The 25,480-nt window shown below is 52.2% G+C and overlaps 1 protein-coding gene across 1 annotated transcript in view; it reads left to right on the top strand.

Annotated features, from left to right (window-relative positions):
- LOC102028375 (uncharacterized protein C3orf20-like) overlaps positions 1-25,480 on the top strand; it is a 47,507-nt gene that overhangs the window by 13,502 nt on the left and 8,525 nt on the right. Inside the window, exons 6-15 of the mRNA XM_013519489.1 lie at positions 849-1,097; positions 2,108-2,254; positions 5,346-5,466; positions 7,648-7,782; positions 8,943-9,047; positions 10,388-10,526; positions 12,068-12,263; positions 14,962-15,253; positions 21,009-21,125; positions 25,268-25,410. Coding sequence (XP_013374943.1) covers positions 849-1,097; positions 2,108-2,254; positions 5,346-5,466; positions 7,648-7,782; positions 8,943-9,047; positions 10,388-10,526; positions 12,068-12,263; positions 14,962-15,253; positions 21,009-21,125; positions 25,268-25,410 — 1,644 coding nt within the window. The remainder of the gene's footprint in view (positions 1-848; positions 1,098-2,107; positions 2,255-5,345; positions 5,467-7,647; positions 7,783-8,942; positions 9,048-10,387; positions 10,527-12,067; positions 12,264-14,961; positions 15,254-21,008; positions 21,126-25,267; positions 25,411-25,480) is intronic.

Below are 25,480 nucleotides of genomic sequence, written 5' to 3'. Positions count from 1 at the left end.
TTGAAATCCTATAACTTTTTTCCCCAAGAGAATAGCATTTTTGGACCAGGGATATAGCTCAGTGGCACAAGCACCGCCTGGCAAGCACAAGGTCCTGAGTTCGATTCTCGGTACCAGAGAGAGAGAGAGAGAGAATAGCATGTTTATGTTTTTGCATATTTCCTTGTGACTTTTTACAACACACACCTATGTGTGCACACACATCCACCCCGCCCATACTAATGAATATATATTTTGTACTGTGCGTTTTATGTGTGTATATATATCTAAAATATCTTTTTTATAAAAGCTATCTTTTTTTGAGACAGGGTCTGGCTTTGTAGTTCAGGCTGGAATAGACACCTCGATCCTCCTGCCTCAGCTTCCTATGAGAGCTATCTTTTGAATACCATTTTCATCCTGCTTTTTCCCCCCACTTGATCACAGACATTTCTCCATGCTATTACATTTTGCAGAAACCAGATTTTGAATGGCTGCTTCGAATTCTAAAGCATGTATGTTCCGTGACTCTTCGGAACCAATCTCCTATTAATAAGCTGTTTGTTTGTGTACTTGTTTGTTTTTTGAGACAGGGTCTCCCCTTCTAGTTCAGGCTGCCCTTGAACTCACTATGTACCCCATAGTGGTGACCATGTGGTGACCCTCCTGCCTCAGCCTCCGGAGTGCTGAGTTTACAGCTGTGCTGAGCCCTCCTCCCCCATAGCCACATCCTGACATCTTTTCTTGTTTTGTTTTGTTTTTTTGTTTTTCTCCGGTACTGGGAACCGAACTCACGACCTTGCGCTTGCCAGGCAGGCGCTTTGCCACTGAGCTAAATCCCCAGCCCTGACATCTTTTCTTTTAAACAGAAAAACAGAAAAAGCTCAGCTAAAGAGAGAGGGGCTCAACAGAGGCCCGATCCTCTGCTACTACGGCGAGCCCGAAGGCGAGGAGGAGAGGCCCAGTCCGCAGGCCACCCGGAGTCTCTGGCTGGAGCTGTTGGAGCGGAGGCCTCAGCTGCTGACCACTCTGGAGGCTGAGGCCAAAGCTGAGGCCAAGGCGGGGCCGCTGCGGAGGAAATTCCACTGCGCCCTGGCTGACGGCTCCTCCGTGACCTAGTACCCTGCGCCGCAGGCGGGAGGGCCTGGGCCGATGGCGGGGCTGAGGTTTGGGCCTTAGGGTTCCCCAGCAGAAAGGCACCCCTGCAGCGCTAGGGCAGAGCTCTCCACCCCTGCTCCCAGGGGTCTTATCTCCCTGTGCTGGGGGCAGTGAGTCAACCTGAAAGAGTGGTTGGGGTGGTTCCGGGTGTCCCGCCTTCCTCCTCCTTCAGGGAGCCTCTAGTTGGCCTTGATGTTTTTCTTTGTTATTGTTGTCTGTTTGTTTGTCTGGAGGCAGGGTCTTGCTGTGGAGCCCAGGCTGGCCTATGACTCACAGAGCCCCTCCTGCCTCAGCCTCCCAAATGCGGGGATTACAGGTGTGCACCACCAGGCCGGGTTTTATTTTTGGTAAGCAATGGAAAACTCATATGATTCTGAGAAAATGAGTTCTCCTCTGTTCATTTTCCTGATTACCAGAGGGAACCAGGAGGGAGCCCAGCACCCAGAGAGACTAGCTTGGAGGAAGCGGGTCTTTGTGATCAGGGCCTACAGCCCCAAATGAGAAAGGCCTCCAGAGCCCATCGTACAGGTTCTGAACAGGTCGGTGGGGAGAGGGCTTGGGAAATGACTTCCAGACTTGTAATCACCCTCGTCCTCCTTGGCCCATGCCCGCCGCGCTGTGCGGGGAGGGCGTTGCTGTGGGACCCTAGGGCGCAGCGAGGAGCTTTGGCCCCCAGCCGTCCCTCACCAGGACTTGTCGGCCCAGACTCCCTCAAAGAACGTGGGCCTGGCCCGGCGTGGTGGCGCACACCTGTAATCCCCGCGCTCAGAAGGCGCAGGCAGGAGGATCGTCATGAATCCCAAGCCAGCCTGAGCTGCACAGCAAAACCCTGTCGGGAGAGACAGACAGAGAGACGGAGACAGATAGAGAGGGAGAGACAGAGACAGAGAGAATTACACAAGCATACAAGCATTAGCACCACTGTTGCGCTGTTGCTTTTACCAAGTCAGTCCCTTAACCTGGACCCCATCTACCCTTCCGGCCGCCTTGCTGTGTGTCAGAGCCCATGGGACCCGCCTTGGGGCGGTGCGTACACCAACATATTCAGCGACCTGCCCAGCCAGCCTGTCCTGGGGACCTTCACGCCCTTCGGCTGTGGCAGCGTTTCTTCTCAAAGGTGCGGACCGGGATGGTGGGGGGCAGGGCGGAGCTGGGCGGGTGCATGACCCGGACTGTGGCTGCTCAAGGTCTCCATCTGCCTAGGTTTTTCTTTCTCCTTCAGTAAAAATGTATTGAACATTTATTCCACCCTAAGGGGTGTGATGGAATGGAAAGCGGTATGAGACATATTTTCTGTTTGTCAGGAGCTGTGTTACAGGGACATTTAAAGGCAATATAAAACAAAAAATGCAGACCATTGAAATAAAAAGCCACCTGTATAGCTGGGCCTGGTGTCATAAGCACTCTGGAGGCTGAGGCAGGAGGATCACTGCAAGTGCAAGGCCAGTCTGGACTACATAGTGAGGCCCTGTTTAAAAAAGATATCTGGAAACAATATTCGTGCTCCTCGCTCCAGATCTTTGTGTGGGCGCTGTAAGCACCAGGCTGGAAGTCGAGTACAAAGCAAAGCCTCTGCCCTCCTGCAGCTTACGTGTTAGTGGAGGGAGAAGAGCACACAGTGGACACAAGACCACACCCGCTGGAGAAAGGTGCTGCAGAGGAAAATGAAGCAGAGCCAGGCAGGACAGTGCAGGCCTGTGATCCTGGCTCTCTGGGAGGCTGAGGCAGGAGGATGGATGGGAAGCCAGACTGGTCAGCTTAGGAGACATTGTTTAAAAAAAAAAAACAAGGGCTGCTGGCACTGCTCAGTGCAAAGGTTGTGGGTTCAATCCCTAGTGCCAAAACCAAAACAAAACAAAAGCAGGGTACAATTCCACAGTCTCCACGTCCAGACCAAGTCTCAGCTTGGCAAGGCAGCTCCTGAAAAGGTCGATACACATGCCTGTCCATAACACAGGTGCTTGATCTCACCTGGAGTCAGACGTGGACACTGGCCCTGCCAAGTCCTGGGCGGGGAGGGACCTGCCGCCGCCCCGCACCCCCGGGCTCTGTGGTCCCCGCACACGTCCCAGGCTACCGCCAGGGAGAGCCACCAAAGCCACCGTCTTCCTCCCAGGGCTGCTCATGGACAAGCGGGGGTGAGGGGGTCGTCTGAGCGCCAGGTGCAGGGACAGCGCCCTGGGACGGACTGGCTCTGAGCCCCTGCTGCAGCCTGTGTCCCTCTGTCCTGCCCAGCCTGGATACGCCCACTGCTGGGCCCCGCCCGGCCTCTCCTCCCTTTTTGTCCAGTCACACCGAGGGATCCTCCTGCCTCAGCTTCCGGAGTACTGGGATTACCATGCCTGGCTTCTCCTACCCCTTTCCTAAGGACCGTGTGAGGACACTGTGCCCCAGGTCATCCTGACCCCTCCCCAGTCCTCCCCTTGGGGAGCCGGTCCTTGCCCGTTCACAGTTTCCGGGGCTCAGGGCCTCTCCGGGGCTGACTTCCCAGCACACGGCTGGAGCCAGCTCTGCACCGCAGGCCCTCTGACCTTGGCTTGGTTCATCCTGAGCTTGACCTTGACCTTCACCCCAGCACCCCCGGGGGTGTAAGGCCGGACCCCACTTCCCCCTGCTTCTCACTGCGCCCACCGCCACCCCAGGCCCAGCCTCACCAGAGCGGCTCGGGAGGGAACAGGGAGGGGCGGAGCTGAACGTGGCCAGGGGCCCCTGCAGCTGGCAGTCTAGGGCAAAGCGGTCGCGATGCCCACAGCCCGAGCGCAGGCGCCTGGCTCCGGTCCCCCGAGCCTCTGTCCCCCGGGGCTGCCTCCCTGTCCCTTCGCGACCTCTCTTCTCTTAAAGGACGTGGGTCCTTGGGTTTGGCGTCCACCTCGGGTAAATCCGTCGGCAGAGCCTGAGCTAATCCCATCTGCTCAGACCCCGCTTGCCAAATAGGGTCACCTGCTAAAGTTCAGGGGCCACGAATTTGGGAAGGGACGGCGTTCATCACGGTCTCCTTCGGTTTTGTGTTGTTTTGAGACTGGGTCTTGCCGTGTGGCCCATGTTGGCGACACTCAGGCTCCCGAGTGCTGGGGTCACAGGCGCCCGCCGCCCTGCCCCGCAGACACCCTGGCGGATTCCTGGGCAGCCCCTGGGTGAGCCAAGCCCCGCGGACTCGCCCCGCTCCGGACCGGCTGAAAGGGGGCCTCCGGGCGGCCCTGTCTGGCCCCCGCGGTGTCTGACTTCGCCTGGCCTGGGGTGCCGGGAGTGAGACCGGTCATCCAGGGAGCAGGCACGGCTTTTTCTTACGGAGTCTCTTGGTTCCCCGCCCGCCCGCCTGCCCTTGGGACCCACACCGGTCCCCGCCACTTGGCAAAACCGCAGCGGAGAGGGTTCCCAGGCGCCGCCCGCCTGCCTTGGTGCGCAGAATCGCAGGCCGGAATCGCTCGGAAATCTCGTCCCAGCCGGTGCGAAGCGATTAGGAAACGCGGCCCCTCTGTGTCTGGGGCGCCGGGGGCCAGCGGGACAGAACCTGCTTCCTGGAGCAGACCCGCCGCGCTCCACTTCCCACGAGCGGTTGGACTTGGCCCTTAGCAGTCTGGGAGGCCTCACGGCTAGGTTTTTCGGTTTTTGTTTTCTTTTTTCAGTTGTTTGAGACCCTGTCCCCTCCTGCCCAACCCCCTCCCTTTTTATTTTGAGGGTCTTGCAAAGGTGCCCAGCCTGGGCTTGAACTTGTGATTCTCCTACCTCAGCCTCTCAGAGTATTGGGATTACGGGCTTGCGCACCCCATCCGGCTAGTAATTATTATTTTAAGACTGAGAATTTCCTGAGTGTGGAGAGCGCCTTCCTCTAGGTATCTGTGCTGTGCATGAACAGTGTCTTGCATTGAATAATGCTCCAATAAGGGGCTGGGGATTTAGCTCAGCAGCACAGTGCCTGCCTGGCAAGTGTGAGGTCATGAGTTCGATTCCCTGTACTGGAAAAAAAACACACAAAAAAAGTAAAGAATAATGCTCCAATATATATGTGTTTCTATTTTTTCAATGCAAGCCACGTTCTCAACGCAATTTAACAAACTTTAAAAACTTTATATTTGTTTTTTGAGCCAGGCTCTCGCTATGTAGTTCAGGCTGGCCTCTAATGCAAGATCTTCCTGCCTCAGCCTCCCTGGTGCGGGCACTCCAGCCGTGCTCCCCCACACCCGGCTTCCTTGCTGTCTTTGCCACAGGCAGATCTTCTCGATGATGTTTAACCCAGACGGAGGCCTGGTGATGAGCAGGAGCGGACGCGTCCTCAGGGAGTGGATGTGGCCCGAGAAGGGGAAACTCAAGGACCCCATCGAAGTTGGGGTAATGCTCCGCACCTTCTCGTCCGTGGTCTCTGCTCGTCGGGACGATTCATTCTGCTTTTCTAAAATACACCTTGAGCTTCTAAAATGTATAAAATATAATTGCTTTGGGCTTTATGGGAAAAGTGGATGTGGAGGACTGAATCACTCAGTCTGCTTGTCTGCATAGCCGGTGCATTGAGACTTGTTAGGCTGGCCTTCATCTCACTTGGCAAAGTGTATGTGGTGCTGCCTTAATGGATTTATGCTTACTAAGCAACAGCAACTTTAAAATTATTATTAGAAAAGCAGTTCCCCAGGCATGGTGGCGCATGCCTGAAACCCCAACACCGGAGGCAGGAGGATCACTGTGAATTTGAGGCCAAAAAAACCACAAAAAAAGAAACAACAAAAAACTATATATTTATAGTAGGCACGAAATGCCTTTTTTTTTTTTGGTGACAGGGTCTTACTATGTCATTCAGCCTGGTTTTGAACTCACTATGTAGCCCAGGCTGGCCTTGAACTGGAGGCAATCCTCCTGCCTCAGCCTCGTGAGTGCTGGAATCATAGGCATGCACCACCATACTCAGCTCGCCCTTTCTATATGATTTACAAATTTATCAGTGGTGGCTGACTGCCTCACATATACATTTTAGATAGTCATTTTATTTATTTTTATTTTCTTAGACTGTAGAATTAAAGTCATTTTTAATTTTTTTTTCTTTTTGACACAGGGTCTCCCTCTGTAATTCAGGCTGGTTTTAAACTCACTACATAGTCCAGGCTGGCCTCAAACTCAAAGCAATCCTCCTGCCTCAGCCTCCGGAGGAGTGCTGGGATTATAGGCATGTACCACCACACCCAGTTTAAATTTTTATTTAATGAAAAAAATTTTTTTGATTTCTTTTTACTGTTTTTGAGACAAATTCTCACTATGTAGTTAAGGCTGGTATGGTACTCCACGTGTAACTCAGGATGGCCTGGGGCTCACAGGGATTCTCCTGCTTCAGCCTCAAGTGCTGGGTTATAGGTTTGCATCGGCATGCTGGCTTTAGGTGGTCATTTTTTTGTTTTGTTTTGTTTTTTGGTACTGGGAGTCAAACTCAGAACCCTGTGCTTGCCAGGCAGGCGCTTGTGCTGCTGAGCTACATCCCCGGCCCTAGGTGGTCATTTTTAAAGCAGCACCACTTGGCTCTGGAAGGCTAGGGAAGTCAGGCTCTAAGAGACTGTACCAGGCAAGAGTCCATGTGCAAAGTTCTTGATGCTCTGGAATTTGGGTTTCCTCACCCTTTAAAAAGCATCAGGAACCGAAATAACGTCGATGACTCCGTGCATGAGCTCAGCTGTAGCCTTCAGAAGCAGTTCATTCCTAAAATGACAGTAGTGGGGGTCAGGGATGCGCTTGCCTGGCAAGCTCAAGGTCCTGAGTTCGATTTCCGGTACCAATAAATAAATAAATAAATAAAATAAGAGTAGTGGACTCAGACCAGCTGGTTTAACTACAATGCTTTACCCACAGGACACTTTGTATCTAAATCCCCAGCCCATTTTTTTTTTTCTTGACGCTTTGTAAATAAGCTTTACAAATCTGCAGATGTTCACTTAAGTTTCAAAAGTCATTTGCTGCATGCCTGTAACTGCGAGTTTGAGGCCAGCCTGGGCTACACAGTGAGACCTTGTCTCCAAAAAAAAAAAAAAAAATCATTTATTGTTACTTTCCCACACTCGTCAGTTTGAGCCCCTCCCCGGCCCCAGGGAGCGTCGGAGTGACATCAATGCTGCGAAGCCAGTCGTGACTTTGCACAGCACCCAGACCACCTGACCTTGCCAGCTGGGTCTCAGGGCCGGGGTTAGGGCTGTCATGCTGAGTGACCCAGCGCTCTCTCCCTCTAAAATGGATCTGGGCAGCGGGGTGTGGTGGCGCACACCTGTAACCCGAGCCTCGGGAGGCTGAGGCAGGAGGAACTTGTTTGAGGCCAGCCTGTCCCAAGATTTTTACAAGGGCTGGGGACACCCCCAGCAGTGCAGTGGGACGTACAGTAACCTCCCGCCCTCCATGGCACAGCAGCGCCGAAGCCACCGTGCTCCCGGCTGAGTGACCTTCGGTGAGACCCAAGCTGCCCGTGTGCTCCCAGATGCCCTCTCAGGTGACTTGGGAATGGGGACCTCGTGCTCAGACGCCCTCCTCTGTGTCCCCCAGGTGAACAGCTTCATCACGGTGAAGATTTCGGGGCGCTTTGCCATCACCTTGGTCTACAGATGCGATCCCCAAAGCCTGAAGCTGGCACTGGCACCCCAAAAATGCAAGCCTGGGGCTCTGGGTCTGCCTGGCGCGGTAGGTCTAGCATCTTCGTTCTCTCTTGCTACTACCTGGTCCTGAGCAGGACAGGGCTGACCAATCTTACAGCCTTGACTTTCATGTATTTTTATTGTTTATTATTGATTGGTCAATTTGGTTTTTCTCAGACGGGGTCCCCAGATGTAGTTCAGTCCCCAGATGAGTTCAAGTCTCACCTTGAACTCACAGCAATCCTCCTGCCTCAGCCTCCTGGGTGCTGGGATCACAGGTGTGCGCCCTGGCAGAGCCTTAAATCTTAGTGTCACCTGGTGACTCCTGCACTGAGGATGCTGGAATCTTGCCTAGTTAAAAAAATCCTGCCAGGGCTGTTTCTCACCTCACCTCTGAAGTCTCTGGAAAGAAGCCAAGGCGGTTGGGGGTGGCGCACGGGAGGCAAACCGTTTCCTTCAGGCCTGGGGTCTGGAGCTCCGGAGAATTCATTTCCTCTGGGTCCTAACTGGTTAGACTGTTTGAATTTTTAAGATCTTTTAAATATCACAGAACATATATACTGTTTTTAAGTCAGGCGAAATTAAATCACCCTAAAGTTACTTTTTTCAAGGCATAATACTCAAGAGATGGTAGAACATTGTGTAGACTGTGGCGCAGAGTAATGTCCCCAAATAATCATTTTCCACTTGCGCTGAGTGTCTGGTGAGGCATTTTAGGCTAAGCCCTTGCTCGTGTCAAGAGATTTGACACTAAAGCCGGGCATGGCGGCCTATGCCTATAATCCCAGTGTTCGGGAGGCTGAGGTAGGAGGGTCGCCTCTAGGTTGAGGACAGGCTGGGCTACACAGTGAATTTAAGGCCAGCCTGAACTGAACTACATAACGGGACCTTATCTCAAAAAAAGAAACAGACCGACAGGGACAGAGAGACAGAGACAGAGAGAGAGGAGACACTAGCCATTAGTATCTCTCAATAGTTGAGGAGCTAGAGGGGTTGATTTTGATCCAACTTTAAAAATGTTTAAAAGACTGAGTGAATTTGTGTGACTGTGAAACACGTCCTGCAGAAAGTATGTAAACATACAGAGCAGATCTTGATTTGTGCTCTTTGGGGCTATTGCGGTCCTTTGGAAACGGTGCGGTTTAGTGTTTGGTCCTAGCGCCCTCCTGGCAGCTGCCAACTCCTGAAAGAGGCTCTCTCTCCTAGCCACTCCCTGCGGTCAACCTGGCTGCCGCTGCCGAGGGAGCCAGGGACTCGCTTGGAGACTGCCAGACACGCTGGCGGCTGGGACTCACCGCTCAGAACACAGTGGTAAGATCCTTTTGAAATGTTTCCGGGACTCACAGAGGTGAAACACCGTGGGTAACCTTAGAGAAACCACATCAGAGAAAAATACTTGCCAGGCATGGTGGCGCACGCCTGTGAGGCTGAGGCAGGAGGGTCACAAGTTCACACCCAGCCTGGGTAAAACCTTGTCTCAAAATAAAAAATAAAACAGAGCTGGGACTGTAGCTCAGTGCAAAGGCCCTGGCTTCAGTTCTCAGTAACACACAGGCTCCCCCCCCCCACACAGATGTCAGCATGTTACCAGAACATAAACAGAAAGTTTGATGTTTAGAATGTTACTTCTAGTGAGTAGCAGAAAATTTCAAAAAAATACAAGGTGACAACATTAGACTGTAAAACGCAGCATTACAGTGAGTCGGAGCTGTGAACTCTTCACAGCACATTGTGTATGAGCTTGGCATGGCGGGTGTGGCTAGGAGTGTTGAGTTAGTGATCTCTGCTAATCATGTTACATAACGATGTCAGCGTTTGCATGTTGACATGTAAACACGCGCACAGCTGGACGCCCGGCTCGCTGTGAGGTCTGATTTGCACAACTCTGGTGTGTTCCAGAGGATCCAGGCAAAGTTGTGCAGAAGCCAGGAAGAACAGGAAGAGAGCGCCAGGTCCGTGACTACAGGTGTGCGCTACCACACCCGGCTGAGCGTGTGGACTTTTTTGTGCTCAGCTTCTTTTGCTTAGCTTAATGCTTTTGTTCGTTTTTATCTTGAGACCGGGTCTCACTTTGTAGCCCAGGCTGGCCTCGAACTCACGTCGATCCTCCTGCCTCAGCCTCCCGAGTGCTGGGATTATAAGTATGCGCCATCACACCCAGCTTAGTTTAATGGTTTTGAAATCCACCTGTTTTTGTGTCCCAAGTGCTTGCTCCTTTTTTTAATGAGTGACATTGCATGGGATGTTTGGTCCTTTGCTTACCCATTCACCGGCTGACGGACACCTGGATCGCTCCAGCTTGGAGATATTATGAATAAAGTAGCTAAGAACATTCAGGAGAAAGTCTCTGCAAACAGCTGTCTAGTCTAGTGTCTGGTAAATAAATACCTCGGCTTGCCTTTCCTGTCGGGCGCAGAGAAAGCGGGTCACAGGAATGTCTGGCAGGAAAAGTCGTTTCCTGTGTCAGCCATCCACCCGTGATTGATGCTCAAGGTTTCAAAGTAGCGCCTGGCGCGGCTCTGGCCCTGTGTTGTAATTGCTGACCGCCCAGCTCTCCGGGGACCGGGACCCAGAGGCCGGGGGCTCCCGCTCCCGCCTGGGAGCGCATGCGCGGGGTCCCCGCACGCCGCCCCAGCCTCGCTCCTCTGAAGCCCGCAGGTGCGGCGGAGCCGGGGGACGCGGACGGCAGCCCGCTGCGCGACGCGGGGACCACGGAGAAGCTCCGCGCGCTGCAGAGCAGGGCCAGGCGCCTGCTGCTCGGCTGGCAGAACCGCTACCGCCGCGCGCTGGGTCAGTGCGGCCTCCCCGCCCCGCTTGTGAGCGGAAGCCCCTCTGCACGCACAGTCCTGGTTGTTTTCTGTTTGTTTTGTTTTTTTGAGACGGGGGCTCACGCTGCAGTTCACGCTGGCCTTGGACTCACTACCTAGCCCAGGCCGGCCTTGATCCTCCTGCCTCAGCCTCCTGAGTGCCGGGATCCGAGGCTGCGCCGCCACGCGCGGCTCTGGACGCCTCACCTTGTCCGACGGGAACAGGGACGCCCCGGCCCTGTCGGTGTGGGCTTGGGACACCACAAAGCATGGGGACGGGTGTCCCCCGGGGTGTGGCGCGACCGTAGGAGCACATCCGAGGTCGCCGCTGCCTCGTGTCGACGGCGTTGCGCTCGCACGCGGCCCGCAGCGTCCTCTGCGCGCCCGGCCGCCCCGGGGGACGCGGGGCCGGCACACAGCCTGCGCTGCTCAGGGGACGGGGGCACCAGCGGAATCCCCAGGGCTTTGACCCAGGGTCTGTGAGCCCCGCCTTGCACAGACAGGACCAACTGTCCTCACCGCGCGGGGTGCTAGGCCGCGGGTCGAGTGCAGAGCGTGCTTAGCGCAGCAGCTGCCACCAGGTAAACGCAAAAATGCCACGGGGTAGAAGCGCTGGAGCCCGGAAGTGTCCGTGGCTTGTCACGTGATCGCTACGGGTCCCCGAGCAGACCAAGAGGTGCGGTGAGTAAAAGAACTCAGCAGGACGGAAGCCGTTTGTCCGTCTCCGTAGGAGCGTGCTTGCCGTGCGTAAGGCTTACATCCGCAGGGAGTCAGTACTGCACAGAGGCACCTCGGTCTTCTTCCTCTCCTCTTCCCTGCCCTCCCTCCCAGTGTCTAGATCCTGTTCCCTTCTGCAAAAGGTCCACTTCCCTGTTTTCTGGGTTGGTGGTTTTTTTTTTTTTTTTTTTTTTGTGTTCTTTTTCATAGAAGTATCTTATTTCTCCATCAAATTTAAAAGATAGTTCTGTGGGGTATATCAGTTTTGGTTGGTGGTTTTTTTTTTTTTATGGCTTTTTTTTTTTGTCTTTCTGAGACAGGGTCTCACCATGCAGTTCAGGCTGGCCTTGAGCTCACTTTGTAGCCCAGGCTGGTCTCGAACTTGCAACGATCCTCCAGCCTCAGCCTCTGAGTGCTGGGATTACAGGCCTGTGCCACCCTGCCGGCTTGTCATTTTATCTTTTATTTTGCTCTTTAATTTATTTATACTTCGGGTGTCTCCTATACCGTATGCTATTTAAGCTTGTGTGTCTGATGTGCTTCACTTAACATTGTGGTCTGGAGGTGCATCCATTTCCCTACAAATGTCCCAAGCTTATCCTTCTTTATGGCAGAGTAATACTCCACTGTGTGTAGATGCTTGCTTTTCTTCCCCCGTTCATCTGCTAATGGACCCGCAGGCTGCCTCCAAGCAGAGGCACTGCAGGCCCCAGTTTTAGTTGCTGGACTCTCCACACCGGGATTTCCCATGGCGGCCGCTCCCCTGCAGAGGGGGAGCGCTCAGAGGCCTGTGCTGTCGCCCTGCAGGAACGGACGCGCTGCCGCTGCCCCCCAGGCCGGTCAGGAAGCAGCGGGCGCCTTGGAACCAGGACGCCTGGGTGGGACGCGGGGCACTGGAGACCGAGCCACTCTGCGACTCCTCTGGCGCACCGAGGCCGCGCCGCCTTCCGAGGACCAGGACCAGGACCAGGATGCTGGCCATGGCTGTGCCGCGCTGCCCCCGGTATCAGAACGGCCGTCTGACCCGGCACCCGGCGCGTCCAGCGCTCTGCGGCCCACGCGCCTGCCGGTCCCCTTCTCCCCACCAGCTTCCTCTGCAGGGGCCGGGCTCGGCCGGGGCCTGCGTGGCTCCGGGAGGCAGAGTCACCCCATGGGGGATAGATGGCCCCGGGATTCCAGTTTTGCACACTGTCCTGGCTGCTTCCTACCCCGCCTCCAGGAATCAAGGCCTGGTTGGGTTGTTTTGCTTGTTGTTTTTTTATTTAGACTTTTCTTGCTGTGTAGCTCAGGCTGGCCTCGAGCTCATAGAGATCCTCCTGCCTCAGCCTCTCCAGTGCTGAGATTACAGGCTTGGGCCTCCATGCTGTTTGGTTTGTTCTGATCTCCTTAGTGGCCAAATGTCCAAAACTTAGCCCTGCACTGAAGACGCCTGACTCTGGGGTTGGGGGCAGCACGTGAGCGCCACAAACAAACGGTTCTCCTTTCCCTACCAATCCTGAGGCCAGGCACCCTGGCTTTTTGCGTGTCTGGGGGAACAGGGACACTGCCGCCACCTCAGGAGACAGAGCCTCGCTCCCCCACCCTCGGCTAGCAGTGTTTCGGGGGGTGGGGGGGGCGCAGGTTTCTTTCTGGGCAGCAGCTTCCTGAGGTGAGGAGAGGAGCTCCAGCCCCCAGCTGCTCCCACGTCTGCAGGCCAGGGTGGGGCTTCGGAGCCCACTGAGCAGGGGTGTCCCTGGAGCTCAGGGTGGGTGCGGTCCAAACCCAAAGGCAGGACTCAAGGCACCGAGGGGAGAGGCGGTTTATTGGCACCCCAGGACCAAAACGCAGCTCTGGCAGCAGCCACAGGAGGCTCCCCATGCCCTGCGGCAGAAGGAAGGGGCCACCTGGCTCTCTTGCAAACTATCAACACATCAAGAGTAAATGGAAGAACAGCCCAGAGCCAGGTGTGGTGGTGCACACCTGTAATCCCAGCACTCTGGGAAGCTGAGGCAGGAGGATGGAAATTTGAACTCAGCTGGGGAGTTTAGGGAGACACTGTTTCAAGATGTTTGTAAAGGCCCGGGGATGCAGCTCTGTGTGAAGACCCTGTGTTCAATCCCCAGGACAGCAAAACAAGAACAAGAACCACAACAAAATCCAGAGGTCAGCAAGGGGCCGGAAACACTTGGTTGACTGGCTTTGTGACTGTGATTACCCTGTGGGGGTTGGAGCACTTGCCAGGGCTGCCCAGTGGGGGATATGACCAAGGTGGCTGCAGTCACGTCAAGCTCTGTCCCCACAGCAGGGCTGGGGCAAGGTCAGGGAGGGCCGGAAGTGTGCACGACACCCAAATTAAACGAATGCTTTCACTTCTCCGGAAGCAGGCAGGCATTGTGCAAAGCAGTTCTAAAATGTTTGTCCAGATGATCAAAATTAGGAAGTGAAAACATAAGCATTTCACACAACTAAACTGGTTTTAAAATTTATTAATTAATTTATTAATTTTTAAAAATGTATTAATTTAAAGACAGGGTCTTGCTAAATAGTTCAGGCTGGCCTCCAACTTGCAGCAATCCTCCTGCCTCAGCCTCCTGAGTGCTGGGATTACAGGCGTGCACCACCACACCTGGCTCCATGATGAACTTTTGAAGTTAAAATTGCCAATAGGGACTGGGGTGTAGGTCAGTGGTAGAGCACTTGCCTAGCATGGGTAAGGCCCTGGGTTTGATCCCCAGTGTGGGAAAAGAAACAGAAAACTTGTGGATGCAGACCTGAAAATGGGCATTGATTGAACTGCGCTGAGCCGTGCAGTCAGTGTGTCCATCTGGAGTTTATAATCCGCGTGTTCACGGAGTTCAGGAGCTCTTCACACTCGGAGGTTAACACACACGAAAATCCTGAGCGTCAGCAATATGGAGAGGTCTTGAGACTCTGCACGCCATAAACAGGTGCCGAGCGCATGAAGATTGAGCTCCGGATCAGCGGACAAACCCAGAGCTCTGAGTGAGTGCGACCACGCATTCTAGCTCCAGCGTCGTCTTTCAGGCACGAGCGTCTTGTGATAATTCACAGTCACCGTGCATGGTACTGAACTACCATAGCAACTGTAAAAATCCCTCTGTAGCCAGGTAAGGTGGTGCATGAGTGTGATCCCAGCACTCAGGTGGCTGAGGCAAGAGGATGGCCATGAGTTCAAAGCCAACCTGGGCTACACAGTGAGACCCTGTCTCAAAAAAGAAAAAAAAAAAAAAATCCCTCCGTGTACAGAACCATCCAGCCGAGCAGGGAAGCATGCCACAAACGTCAGAGAACAAGACACTTGTGATTCTACCGATAAACATGGGAACTGAGAAAAGCAGTCTCTGTGCAACACAGTGTACTATTTTATACAGAATATTATGGTGCCAGGCAGGGGTGATGTTGCACACCTGTAATCCTAGCATTGGGAGGCTGAGGCAGGACAATTGCCACTGAGGTGGCAGTGTTATGATAAGAAAAAAATACGCATGGGCTCGGATTCCAGATCTGCTATTTACTGCTTGTGTGTTTGGGGTCAGGTCACTGAATTTCCAGAATGTCAGTTTTCCTGGCTGGAAGGGTGTAGCCTCAGCTTGCCCAGCTGTGGGAGAATTCAGTGAGTGTCGCCCACACCAGCCTCGACCTGGGAAAGCTGGTCCTCAGGGTGACAGCGGTGAGGTGACCTCTGCCCTCTGTGTCCCTAGGCCTCTTCCCCTGGAAAGCAGGGCTGTGTTATTCGTGTCCCAGCTGCTCTGTCCCGTGGTCCTGAGGAGGACGCTGCAGGGGCAGCAAGGGGACATCTGCAGGTGCAGCGCCCACCACATTCCGGAGGTGACGGACCTGGAGTACGACCGCCTCATCCTGGAGCAGCTGTGCTCCTCAGAGCAGACCGTCGTCGTTTATGTGTCCTCCGCCACGGACAAGGAACGGACCGTGAGAGAACTGGCCCAGGTGTACCGGGAGCTGAACAGGGCTCGAACCATGCCGTGCATCCAGGTGAGTGGGGTGCGCAGGTGGTGGGCTGTGGGAAAGTCCGCCCTTGAGGGGCAGGCGTGGATGGACCCAGAACTGGGGAGGCCGAGGCAGGAATATTGCCATGAGTTTGAGGCTGAGCCAGGAGGAAGATTGCCATGAGTTCAAGCTCAGCCTGGGCTACATAGTTCAAGGCTTGCCTGAAATACATAGTGAGACCCTGTCACCAAAAAACAAAACTAAGTAAAGTAAAATAAAGTTTATTTGCATGTTTCTTTTTAATACCTTTCCTCTGCAGTACAGAGGGTCCTGGAAGGGCTCTGGCCTGCTCCTTTATGGAGGTGCCATGGTCGTGCAGTGCAGGTCACAGTCTCAGCAGTATCCGTGGCTTCTGGTGTGGTTTGTCCCCCAGAGTTCACACGTGGGAAGCTGAGTCCTCATGGGGTGGGAACTAAGGTGAGCAAATGCTGTGCGGTCGGGAGGGAGACAGTTAGGTCGTGGGGTCACCACCTCGCCCGAAAGAGATTAACTTGGGTCTCTGGGGGAGGACTAGGTTGCGCTGACTGGATCAGCCCTGGAGGAAATGACCGTCATGACACGAGGCCACCGTACAGCCGTCCCCATGTGCCTCTGTCGCTGGGTGCAGCGCCATGCTGTGTAGACTTCCCAGTACTGGACCTGATCCAGATACATGGCGGGGTTTTTGTTTGTTTGTTTGTTTGTCTTTTTGAGACTGGGTCTCGCTATGCAGTTTAGGCTGGACTTGAGCTCACTTTGTAGCCCAGGCTGGTCTCGAACTGACGATGATCCTCCTGCCTCAGCCTCCCGAGAGCTGGGATTACAGGCATGCGCCACCACAGCCGGCTAACATGACGGAGTTTTTTGGTTTTGTTTTTCTGCTGTGCTGGAGATTGAACCCAGAGTCTTTGTGCTGAACTGCACCCCCAGCCCTTTTTTATTTTTTATTTTGAGAGAGGGTCTCACTGATTACTAAGTTACCCAGGCTATACTCAAATGTGTGATCCTCCTGCCTTAGCTTCCTAGAGTGCCAGGATTATAGGCATGTGACACCATACATAGCTAATTCTTTTTGAGACGTTATCTAGTATCGGGTATTTTGTTAAAGCAACACAACCTGGGCAAAGTCATGTAAAGTGGGAATATAGTGTCAAGTTGTTTATGTATGCATGCACCTGGGTGATCACTGTCCAGTCCAAGATACACAGTATTTCCAGGCCAAATAAAGCTCTTTCACCCCTTCTTAGCCAATAACCAACCCAACTCCGCACTCCCACAGGATCGCTGCTCTAACTGTTGGCACCATTAACTAGTCTTGTCTGTTCTAGATCTTCGTGTAATTTTTTTTGATTGTGTGAGGCACTGGAGATTGAATCCAGGGTCTTTGCACTGAGCTGTGTCTCAGCTATCGGGAGCTGATGGGGCTCCAGATCTTAGAGAGGGGCACAAGGAAAAGGATTAAATAAAGACAATACAAATATGGTTTGTGGGGAGCGTAGGAAGCCAGAATTCTCTTGGAGCTAAGACAAGGACTTCTCTGGATTGCTCATATTTATTAGGTCCTTAACAGTTCAGGGGGCAGGGGCCGGGGATATAGCTCAGTAGCATAAGTGCCTGCCTGGCAAGCGTGAGTTCGATCCCCGGTACTGGAAAAAAAAAAAAAATAGACAACAGTTCAGGGGTGGAGGAAGGGGAGAGCACATCTGAGGCAAAAGCCAGTGAAAATGAGCAGGCCTTGTGAAGTTAGATCAAAGACATTCTAGGCAGTAAATCTTGCTAATTAAGAAAACTGTTTGATCTCTAAGGTTGTAGTTTATTGCTCTGGAATAGGGAGTGACAGCTGTCAGTCTTACCTTACCTTCAGATGCTGTTTAAAATGAGCTTTTTTTTTTTTTTTTTAACACAGCCAGAGGTCCCCTCAGTGGTCAGTAACTTAACCCTTACACAGCCTGGTCCCCAACACCCAACCCTTCCATATATTTTGAGACAGACTCTCCCTAAGTGGCTAAGTTTCCCAGCTTGGCATGGAACTTGGAATCCTCCTGCCTCAACTTCCCAGAGAACATTTTTATGCTTCTTCTGCCAGAGATTAGGAATGGCAAATGCCAGTACTGTGCCAATGTCTCCCATTCTATGTCTACAGCAGATATTCCCCATCCATTATTATTTTCATCTGAGCCTAGACAGGCCCCAAAGTCCTTTTTCTGATTGCATTCCAGGCAGCTACTACCAGCCAGCCTTGGTAGCCATGCATGTAACCACACTAGTTTGTTGGTTGTTTTATTGTTTTGAGACAGGTTCTTGCTATGTCATTCAAGCTGGCCTTAAACCCACTACAGAGTCCAAAGTGACCTAGACCTCATGACAATCCTCCTGCCTCATCCTCCCAAGTGCTGCTCTGCACTAATTATTTTTTTTGTCTTTTTGAGACAGGGTCATGCTATGCAGTTCAGGCTGGCCTTGAGCTCACTTTGTAGCCCAGGCTGGTCTCGAACTGCCGATCCTCCTGCCTCAGCCTCCCGAGTGCTAGCATTACAGGTGTGCACCACCACGCCCAGCTGCACTAATCACTGATTTGATCCTGCGGCTCTTCCCCAAGTCCCTTCTGCTCCATCCCACTGCTCTACTGACTTGGCCTTTGTTGCCTCCCTGTTTGCTCACCACCCACTCCGGCAGGTTTTCCTTCTCCGGCCTCCCCTTGCCCCCTAGTGCATTTCCTGCGCACTGCAGGGCGTTCTCTCACACGCAAGCAGACTGCGTTGGCCTCCGCTTCTCAGCCTCTAAGGGCTCAGGGCTGTTGCAGGTCCCTTTGCTCCATCCAGATGGAAATCATGAACCCGCTAAGTGCAGTGCTGCTAGCAGTATTGGTGCCACCAGGTGGCGCCAGGCAATGCTGGGTCAACCTTGACACAGCCAGATCTTGGGTAGAGGAAAAGTCTTATTTATGGAAACCACACACTTGCCCGGCACCCGAGGAGCTCAGCAAATGCTTGCTGAACTGATCAGAAGTGCAAGGGAAGGAGATCAAGGCAGCAGACTTTTAATGAGCACTTATCGTATCATGACATTGTTGGCACAGAGCAACACTTAGTCCTCAAAAGAACCGTGATCAGCTGGTGTGGGATATGATTCCATGGCGCACAGGCCAGTGACAGACATGGGACAGCTGAGTCACTTGCCCCAGGTCACACAGCTAGGAAGTAGTGGGCTGAGGTCCAGGCCAGGTGTTCTAGGACCCATGCCTGTTTTTTTGTTTCTGAGGGGGATCAGTTACAGGGGATCAAACCCAGGGGTCCTTTGGGATGGAGCTGCATCCGGTTCTTTTAATTTTTTATCTTATTTTCTTTTTAATAAGTGCAGGTGTATGTTACAGAATAGTGGTGCTGCTTTTGGCAGATTGGCCATGCAGCTCTTGCTCATTTGAAATCCCTCCTCCTCTCCGTCTCACACCCCTTGGTCCTCTTCCTGTCTCTAAGAGCCTTTCTTCTACTTTATCATTGCTTCCTTACTATAGTCATTAGTTTATTTAAATTTCAGGTTTCTCTTATAAGACAAAGCATATGATAGTTAAGCTTTTTGAGTCTGGCTTATTTTGCTTAGCATGATGATTTCAAGTCCCATTTTTCTGCAGGTGGCAGGATTTTATTCTTCTTGGGGGCTGCGTAATATTCCATTGCATCTGTATACCATATTTCCTTTATGCATCCATCTGTTGACAGGCATCTTGGCTGTTCCCAGAGCTTAGCCAGTATAAATTATGCTGCTATCAACACTGACACTGTTATGTATCATAAAAATGTGATGTCATTAATTCTTTTGGGAATGTGCCCAAGAAAGGTATAGCTGGTTGAATAGAATTTCTATTTTTATTTTTTTTTGCAGAGTCTCCACACTGATTCCCTTGGTGGATATACTAGTTTGCTCTCCCACCATCAATGTAGGCGGCCCCTTCTGCCAATTATTCATTACTCTTTGTGTTTTTGATGGTGACAGCCATTCTGACTGGGGTGAGATGGAGTCTGAAGGGTTGTTTTGATTTGCATTTCCCTGATGGCTACCGATGTTGAGTATTTCGTCCATATCCTTCTTTTCATGTACTTCTTTCACCTACTTCTTTTGAGAAGTGACTATTCCATTCATTTGCCCAGGTTTTGATGGGCTCATCTGTGTATAGGGAGTGGACGTTTCGGGATCGTGATGTATTCTAGGTATCCTCCGCTGGAAGCGCAGCAGGTCCACTGGCTTCCCTCCCACTCGGTGGCTGTCCTTTGGCCGTCGATTGTCTCTCCGCCGGGTAGGAGCAACGGAAGCGCGCCCCACTGGAGGATGCCGGCTGTTGACTTCCGGTCTGGGGACTTCTGCTCCGGGGTCTCTGCGCCCCTGTGGCTTCAAGTGTTGCCTGTGCTACTTAACACCCAGCACTGCCGAGCGCAATGGGCACAGGGACTGGAGCTTTCGTCAGCTTCAGCCTCGTCCTGGAGGACAAGGCGGTGCTGGGGACAGACGGGGCCAGGGACTGTGCCAGCTCGGCGTGTGATGCCAGGAGGGGCGAACATTCTCCCCTGCTGGGAGTGCAGGTCGGCGGGGGTGGGAGCAGGTAGGTCGGACAAAGAGGCTCGGCCCGTGTTAAGGTCTCGCGAGAGCTCGGGCTCCTGGAGGAGCAACAGGCTCTACCTGTGGTTGCACAGAATAAGGAAGTTAAGTTCTCTCCCAGCTTCTCATCTGGACGACTGGAAGAAGAGTAGCGTCCTATTTTGTGGTTGCTTTGTTTTTGTTTTGGAGACAAGGCCTCACTATGCAGTGCAGCCTGGCCTTGAACTCGCTATGTAGCCCATGCTGGTCTTGAATTTGAGGAGGTCCTCCTGTCTCAGCCTCGCGAATGCTGAGATTACAGGTGTGCGCCACCACCTTGGGCAGGATCTCTGTTCTGAGGAGGGCTTTTCACATAGTCGCTTGAGTTTGCTCACAACACAGTGTCTGACTGAAGATGGAGTCTCCCAAGAGGTGAAATGGAAACTGTAGTTTCTCTTAATACCTGGCTTCAAAAATTTTGCAGTGTGCTACTGGACAAGGCCTGCCATTGGCCAGACTTAATCCCAGGGCAGTGGAGACAGAGCCCCAACTCTTGATGCTGCAGTGGCAAATAACTTAGAGCCATGTTTAATCTACAGGAGAACTGTCAAAGGCCTGGTGTGGTGGTGTACACCTGTAATCCTGTCCCTCAGGAGGCTGAGGCAGGAAGATCACCCCAAGTTGCAGGCCACCCTGGGCTATGTGGTGACTTTTAAGGCCAGCCTGGACTTCACAGCAAGATCTTATCTGAAAAATTAAACACAATAATGTCGGGAGGCTGAGGCAAGAGGACTGCCCTGAGTTGGAAGCCAGTCTGAACTACATAGCAAGACCCTGTCTCAAAACAAAACAAAAAATACATATATTTTGTAAGAAACATGAAAATTCCACAGCTTTGGCAACACAGAGGTCTTTGGCAAGTCTCTGAGAGCATCTCTGAAGCACTGGGGACAGAGTTAGAATTTTGTGTTCAAGGACACAAATCCTGCTGAATGGAGCAAAAGATTTATTGTCTAGGTTTGTTTTTTAATTAGCTAACTATCTTGAGACAAGGTCACCAAATTGCCCAGGCTGGACTTGAACTTGCAGTTGTCCTGCCTCAGCCTCCCAACTGCAGGGAGCGCAGGCATGCACCCCACACCTGGCATGCCTGGACTTGAAGATCCTTAGGACTCTTTTTCTCTTTCAGAGCCATTTGGATGCCTTCCGATTGCTCAGATACAACCTCACATCCACATCTAAACTGACGGGCAGCGACTGTCCGCTTCTGGTTCGGAGGCACAACATTGTCCCTGGGATTTTCCTGGTATGCATTCTGCCGGGACTGGACGAGTCCTTTAACGGGTATGGCCCGAGACCCGGGGCTGGCGCAGAGCAGGCGAGAGGATGCGGAGCGGCTCAACCCTCATGCAGCTTTTGGCAGAATTCTGCCCAGGTCCACTCGCTGCTGGTCTGAGCTGCAGGGTTAACGTTTTTGTTACTCTAGTAAAGCTGGAGATTGGACTTCGGGAATTCCAGCACTGGGGAAGCTGAGGCAGGAGGATCACCGCATGCTACTCAGAGCCAGTCTGGGCTACACTGTGAGCTCAAGGCCAGCCAGTGAGACTACATAGTGAGACCCTGTCTCCAAAATCCAAAACAAAGAATCCCCAAACCCCTCAAAACAAACCAACCAAAGACAAAATTTGATACTCTGAAAGCTGAAGTGGCTAATTACCTACTCCAAGAATTGATTATGGAGATGACTGTAAATATTAAAAGTTAATGCTTACCTTAAAAAAAAAAATGTATCCGTATAGGCTAGCGAGCAGCTGAGGGTGCATTAAAGCCCATGAAGATGTAAGAGCTTAGGCACAACAGCCTGGTGTGGTGGGGAAGCATGACTCTGTAAACAGAGCCAAGTCCAAACTTAGTTTTACTGCCTGCTTGCTGTGTGACCTTTGGGGAATTACTAAGCCTCTCTGAGCCTGTTTCCTCCCTTACAAAAGAAGGAAATCTAACTAACATAAAATAGCTGTAAATGTTCAGGATAGCCAAGGGTGGAAGTACTCCCTGCTGCTTGGGAGGCTGAGGCAGGATGAAGCAGGTAAGATCCTGTCACAGAATAAAATTTTAAAAAGGGCCAAGGCTATAGCTTTGCATCCCTGGGTTCAATCCCTAGTCCTGGGAAAAAAGTCCAGCAAGATAATAGCGTGCAGGCTTCTTTTTACTCCTGGCACATTGTGGGCACTAGAATGGGCCTTCCTCTTCCAGTTTTCTAGTTCTGCAACTGTTTGTTGACTATTTTATACCAACACAGCATTGAGAGTGAAGATAGGGTTGATCAGTTAGCCAGTCAGCAAACTACAGGCCCTCCTGCTCAGGAGCTCCTAGTCTGAGGCACAGAGCTGTGGCTGGGGCTCCCTGAGAAGTGTGGGTCCTGAGCAGGCCAAAGCAGGGCTGGGACAGACAGGAGGCGGGGGAGGAGGCCATCCCCAGTACCGGGAGTACAGCATTCAGGGCTGGGTCAGTGTGAAACCGCAGTGCCTGGCTGTATTCCTCCGTGCTGACCTCTGAAAGAGGAGCCCAGATTGTAGATGGCCCACTTGGCTAACCTCTTAGAGGCCCAAGAAACAATGAGCAGTGGGGGTGGCGCACACACCTGTCATCCCAGCTCAAGGGAAGCTGAGGCAGGAGGATCACCACAATAATGCCTGCCTAGGCTACCATAGCAAGTTCAAGGCCAGCCTGGACTACGTAGTGAGACCCTGCCTCAGAAAAACCAAAATCAAGGAAGTTTTCCAGCTCATACCGCTACACTACTCTGTCTGTTCTGCCCCGACCCGTGGGGAGATGAGCACAAAGCGCAGTTTCCGACTCAGGGTGCCCCGGAAGTGATGCAGAGCTGTGACCCTGACAGAGGCTGTGACATGGGCAGAGGCTGTGACACTGGAGGGGAGGGAGCTGGCTGGGTTCCTAGATGGGGTAGGACAGCTTTAGGAGCCTTTAAAGGGCTGCCTGGGGCTCTTTTTGTTCTGTTCACCCCCACTCCCCGGGAGCCTCCTCCTGCATTTCCTGAGCCACAGACTCAAGCCGCTCTGGGCTCTGCCCCAGGCTCTCTTTAATCAGGCTGGATGCTCACTGGAAGAAAGTACATCAGGAGCCAGGCCTGGTGGCCACATCTGTGATCTCTGCTACTCAGAAGGCTGAGGCAGGAGGACTGCAACTTTAAGGCCAGCCTGGGCAACTTAGACTGTGTCTCAAACTGTGAAAAATGAAGTTGGGCTGAGGATGTAGGGGTAGAGTGCTTACCTCAAGTGCATGAAGCCCTGGGTTTGACCTCAGCTCTACCAACAAGTTAAAAAAAACGAGGGGGGATAAAATTAATTTGCTAGTCATGGTGGCACACACCTGCAACCCCAGCACTCAGGAGGCTGAGGCAGGAGGATCACGGCCAGCCTGGGCTACAAAGTGAGACCGTCTCAAAACAAAAAACTACTTCAAAGCATAGAGCCTATAGTGAAAATAGTACCTGAGGGTCTTGGCTGTTGAAATGATCAGATCCTCAGGATTAGATCACACAGGGGTTTTTGTTTTGTTTTTTGGTTCTAGGGACCGAACCCTGCATGTACAGGCATGCACCACCACACCCAGCTCTCAATCCCTACCCCCACCGGTACTGGGAATCAAACTCACGACCTTGCGCTTGCCAGGCAGGCGCTGCGCTGCTGAGCTAAATCCCTAGCCCCTTTTTTTCATCTTTTTGAGACAAGGTTTTACTATGCAGTTCAAACTGGCCTTGAACTCACTTTGTAGCTCAGACTGGTCTTGAATTGGCAGTGATCCTCCTGCCTCAGCCTCCTGAGTGCTGGGATTGTAGACATGCTCCATGAAGCCTGTTGAGCTATCAATTTTTAAAATTATATTTTTCTCCCGTTATACAAGCATTTCACAATTAGAGTGAGGAGAACACTGGCTAAACACTGTCTTTATATCATTTTGTAGTAATCAGTTAATATTTATTAAATATATATATTTTGCAGACTGTGTCTGCCTGTGTAGTCTAGGCTGGCCTTGAACTCACTGCGAGATGCTCCTGCATCAGCCTCCTGAGTGCTGGGAATGCAAGTCTACACACAACACCCAGCAAGGTTTTTATTGTTTTTTGTTTTTTTTTGTTTTTCTCTGGTACCAGGAATTGAACTCACGACCTTTCGCTTGCCAGCGAGGCGCTGTGCTGCTGAGCTAAATCCCCAGCCTCCAGCAAGGTTTTTAAAAATGTACCATAGCTTTATATTGTAAGTTCAAGCAAGATGAGTGGGTATGGTGCTAAAGAATAAAGCCACCGACAGAGGGGTTCAGGGCAAGGAACCGCACAGGGCTCATTTCAGCCAGCACTGGCTGTGCGAGTGGGGTAGAAGCAAGCGGCAGGCTCTTTTATGGCAGAAATGAAGGTAACGGGAGAATCCCTTCTCCTGGAGGAAACCCCGGGACAGTCTGTCCCTGTGTCCCTTCCGGTTGGGAAGACGTGGGGAACGTGGCTTGGTCCTTGCAGTCCTAAGCGCGGAGGCACCAGCTGTTTCTCCTCCCAGTTTCTTAAGGCTGAGCAGCCTCCAGGTGTTCACTGCCTGGAACCGAGCCCCCGGTCTACTGCATGCACCCCGCTCCCTCCCTCCTTGTGGCCCTGGCCTCGAACCCCAGGCCTCTGCACCGAGCCACACCTCCGGCCCTGTGTACTTTGAGACAGGGTCTCACGAAGACCTGCCTCAACCTCCCAAGTCCTGGGACTGCATGTGTGCTGATTTGCCCAGGCTGGGCTTGAACTTGAATTTCTCCTGCCCCAGCCTCCCAGAGTACTGGGGTTGCAGATCAGTGCCACAGCACCTGTCACAAATCCTAATTGATGTTTTCCTATTGAAGAATAAATGTCTCAGTATAATTAGAGTCAGTGGGTTTTAGAGACGTACTTTTAGAATTCAAGTCTACTGGCTTCCAAGGTGGAAGGCGCTGTCCTGTTTCCTCCAGGTAGCTGTGAGATGAAATACGTGTAGGCAGCTTATCGTGAGTAAGAACAGATGCTGTTATCTTCAGAACTAATCGGGATATGGATTCTGTTGCTGAGTGAGAAAATTTTTTTGTTTCTTTTAGTTTTGAGGAAGGGTCTCACCATGTAGTGCAGGCTGGCCTTTATGTAGCCCAGGCTGGTCCCAAACTCACGACAGTCCTCCTGCCTCAACCTCCCAAGTCCTGGGACTGCATGTGTGCAATACCACACCCGGCTGTGAGAGAACTGTTGAGCCTGTTTCCTTGTTTGCAGACAATGTACTGGCTCCTAGGGCTACGTAGGACAATTGCTGTATGCGCACACATGTGAACGTCTCATGAGGACACACACGAACGTCTTTCTTTGAATATGCAGGACTACTCTTTATGATCAGATTCTGAAAATGTTTCATGAACTTTTCACAGATGTACATTCGGGGAAAATTACTATTTGCCAACTTTATTTTCAATGGCTACAGTACATCTGCCAGAGACCTTCAAAAGCAGATTGTGAAGACCAGAAACGATTACCTCATGGGGTACTTCCTCCCCAGCGACTTCAGAATCCGGTATGGTCGCTGCACGTGTCCTACTTTCCTTCTTTTTTTTTCATTTTAGAGAGAGAGAGAGATAAACATA

Source organism: Chinchilla lanigera, unplaced genomic scaffold (genome assembly GCF_000276665.1).
Source record: "Chinchilla lanigera isolate Chin_1 unplaced genomic scaffold, ChiLan1.0 scaffold00004, whole genome shotgun sequence".
NCBI classification, from domain to species: domain Eukaryota; kingdom Metazoa; phylum Chordata; class Mammalia; order Rodentia; family Chinchillidae; genus Chinchilla; species Chinchilla lanigera.
Note: the sequence above shows the minus strand (reverse complement) of the source record. Positions and strands in the feature narration are given on the sequence as shown.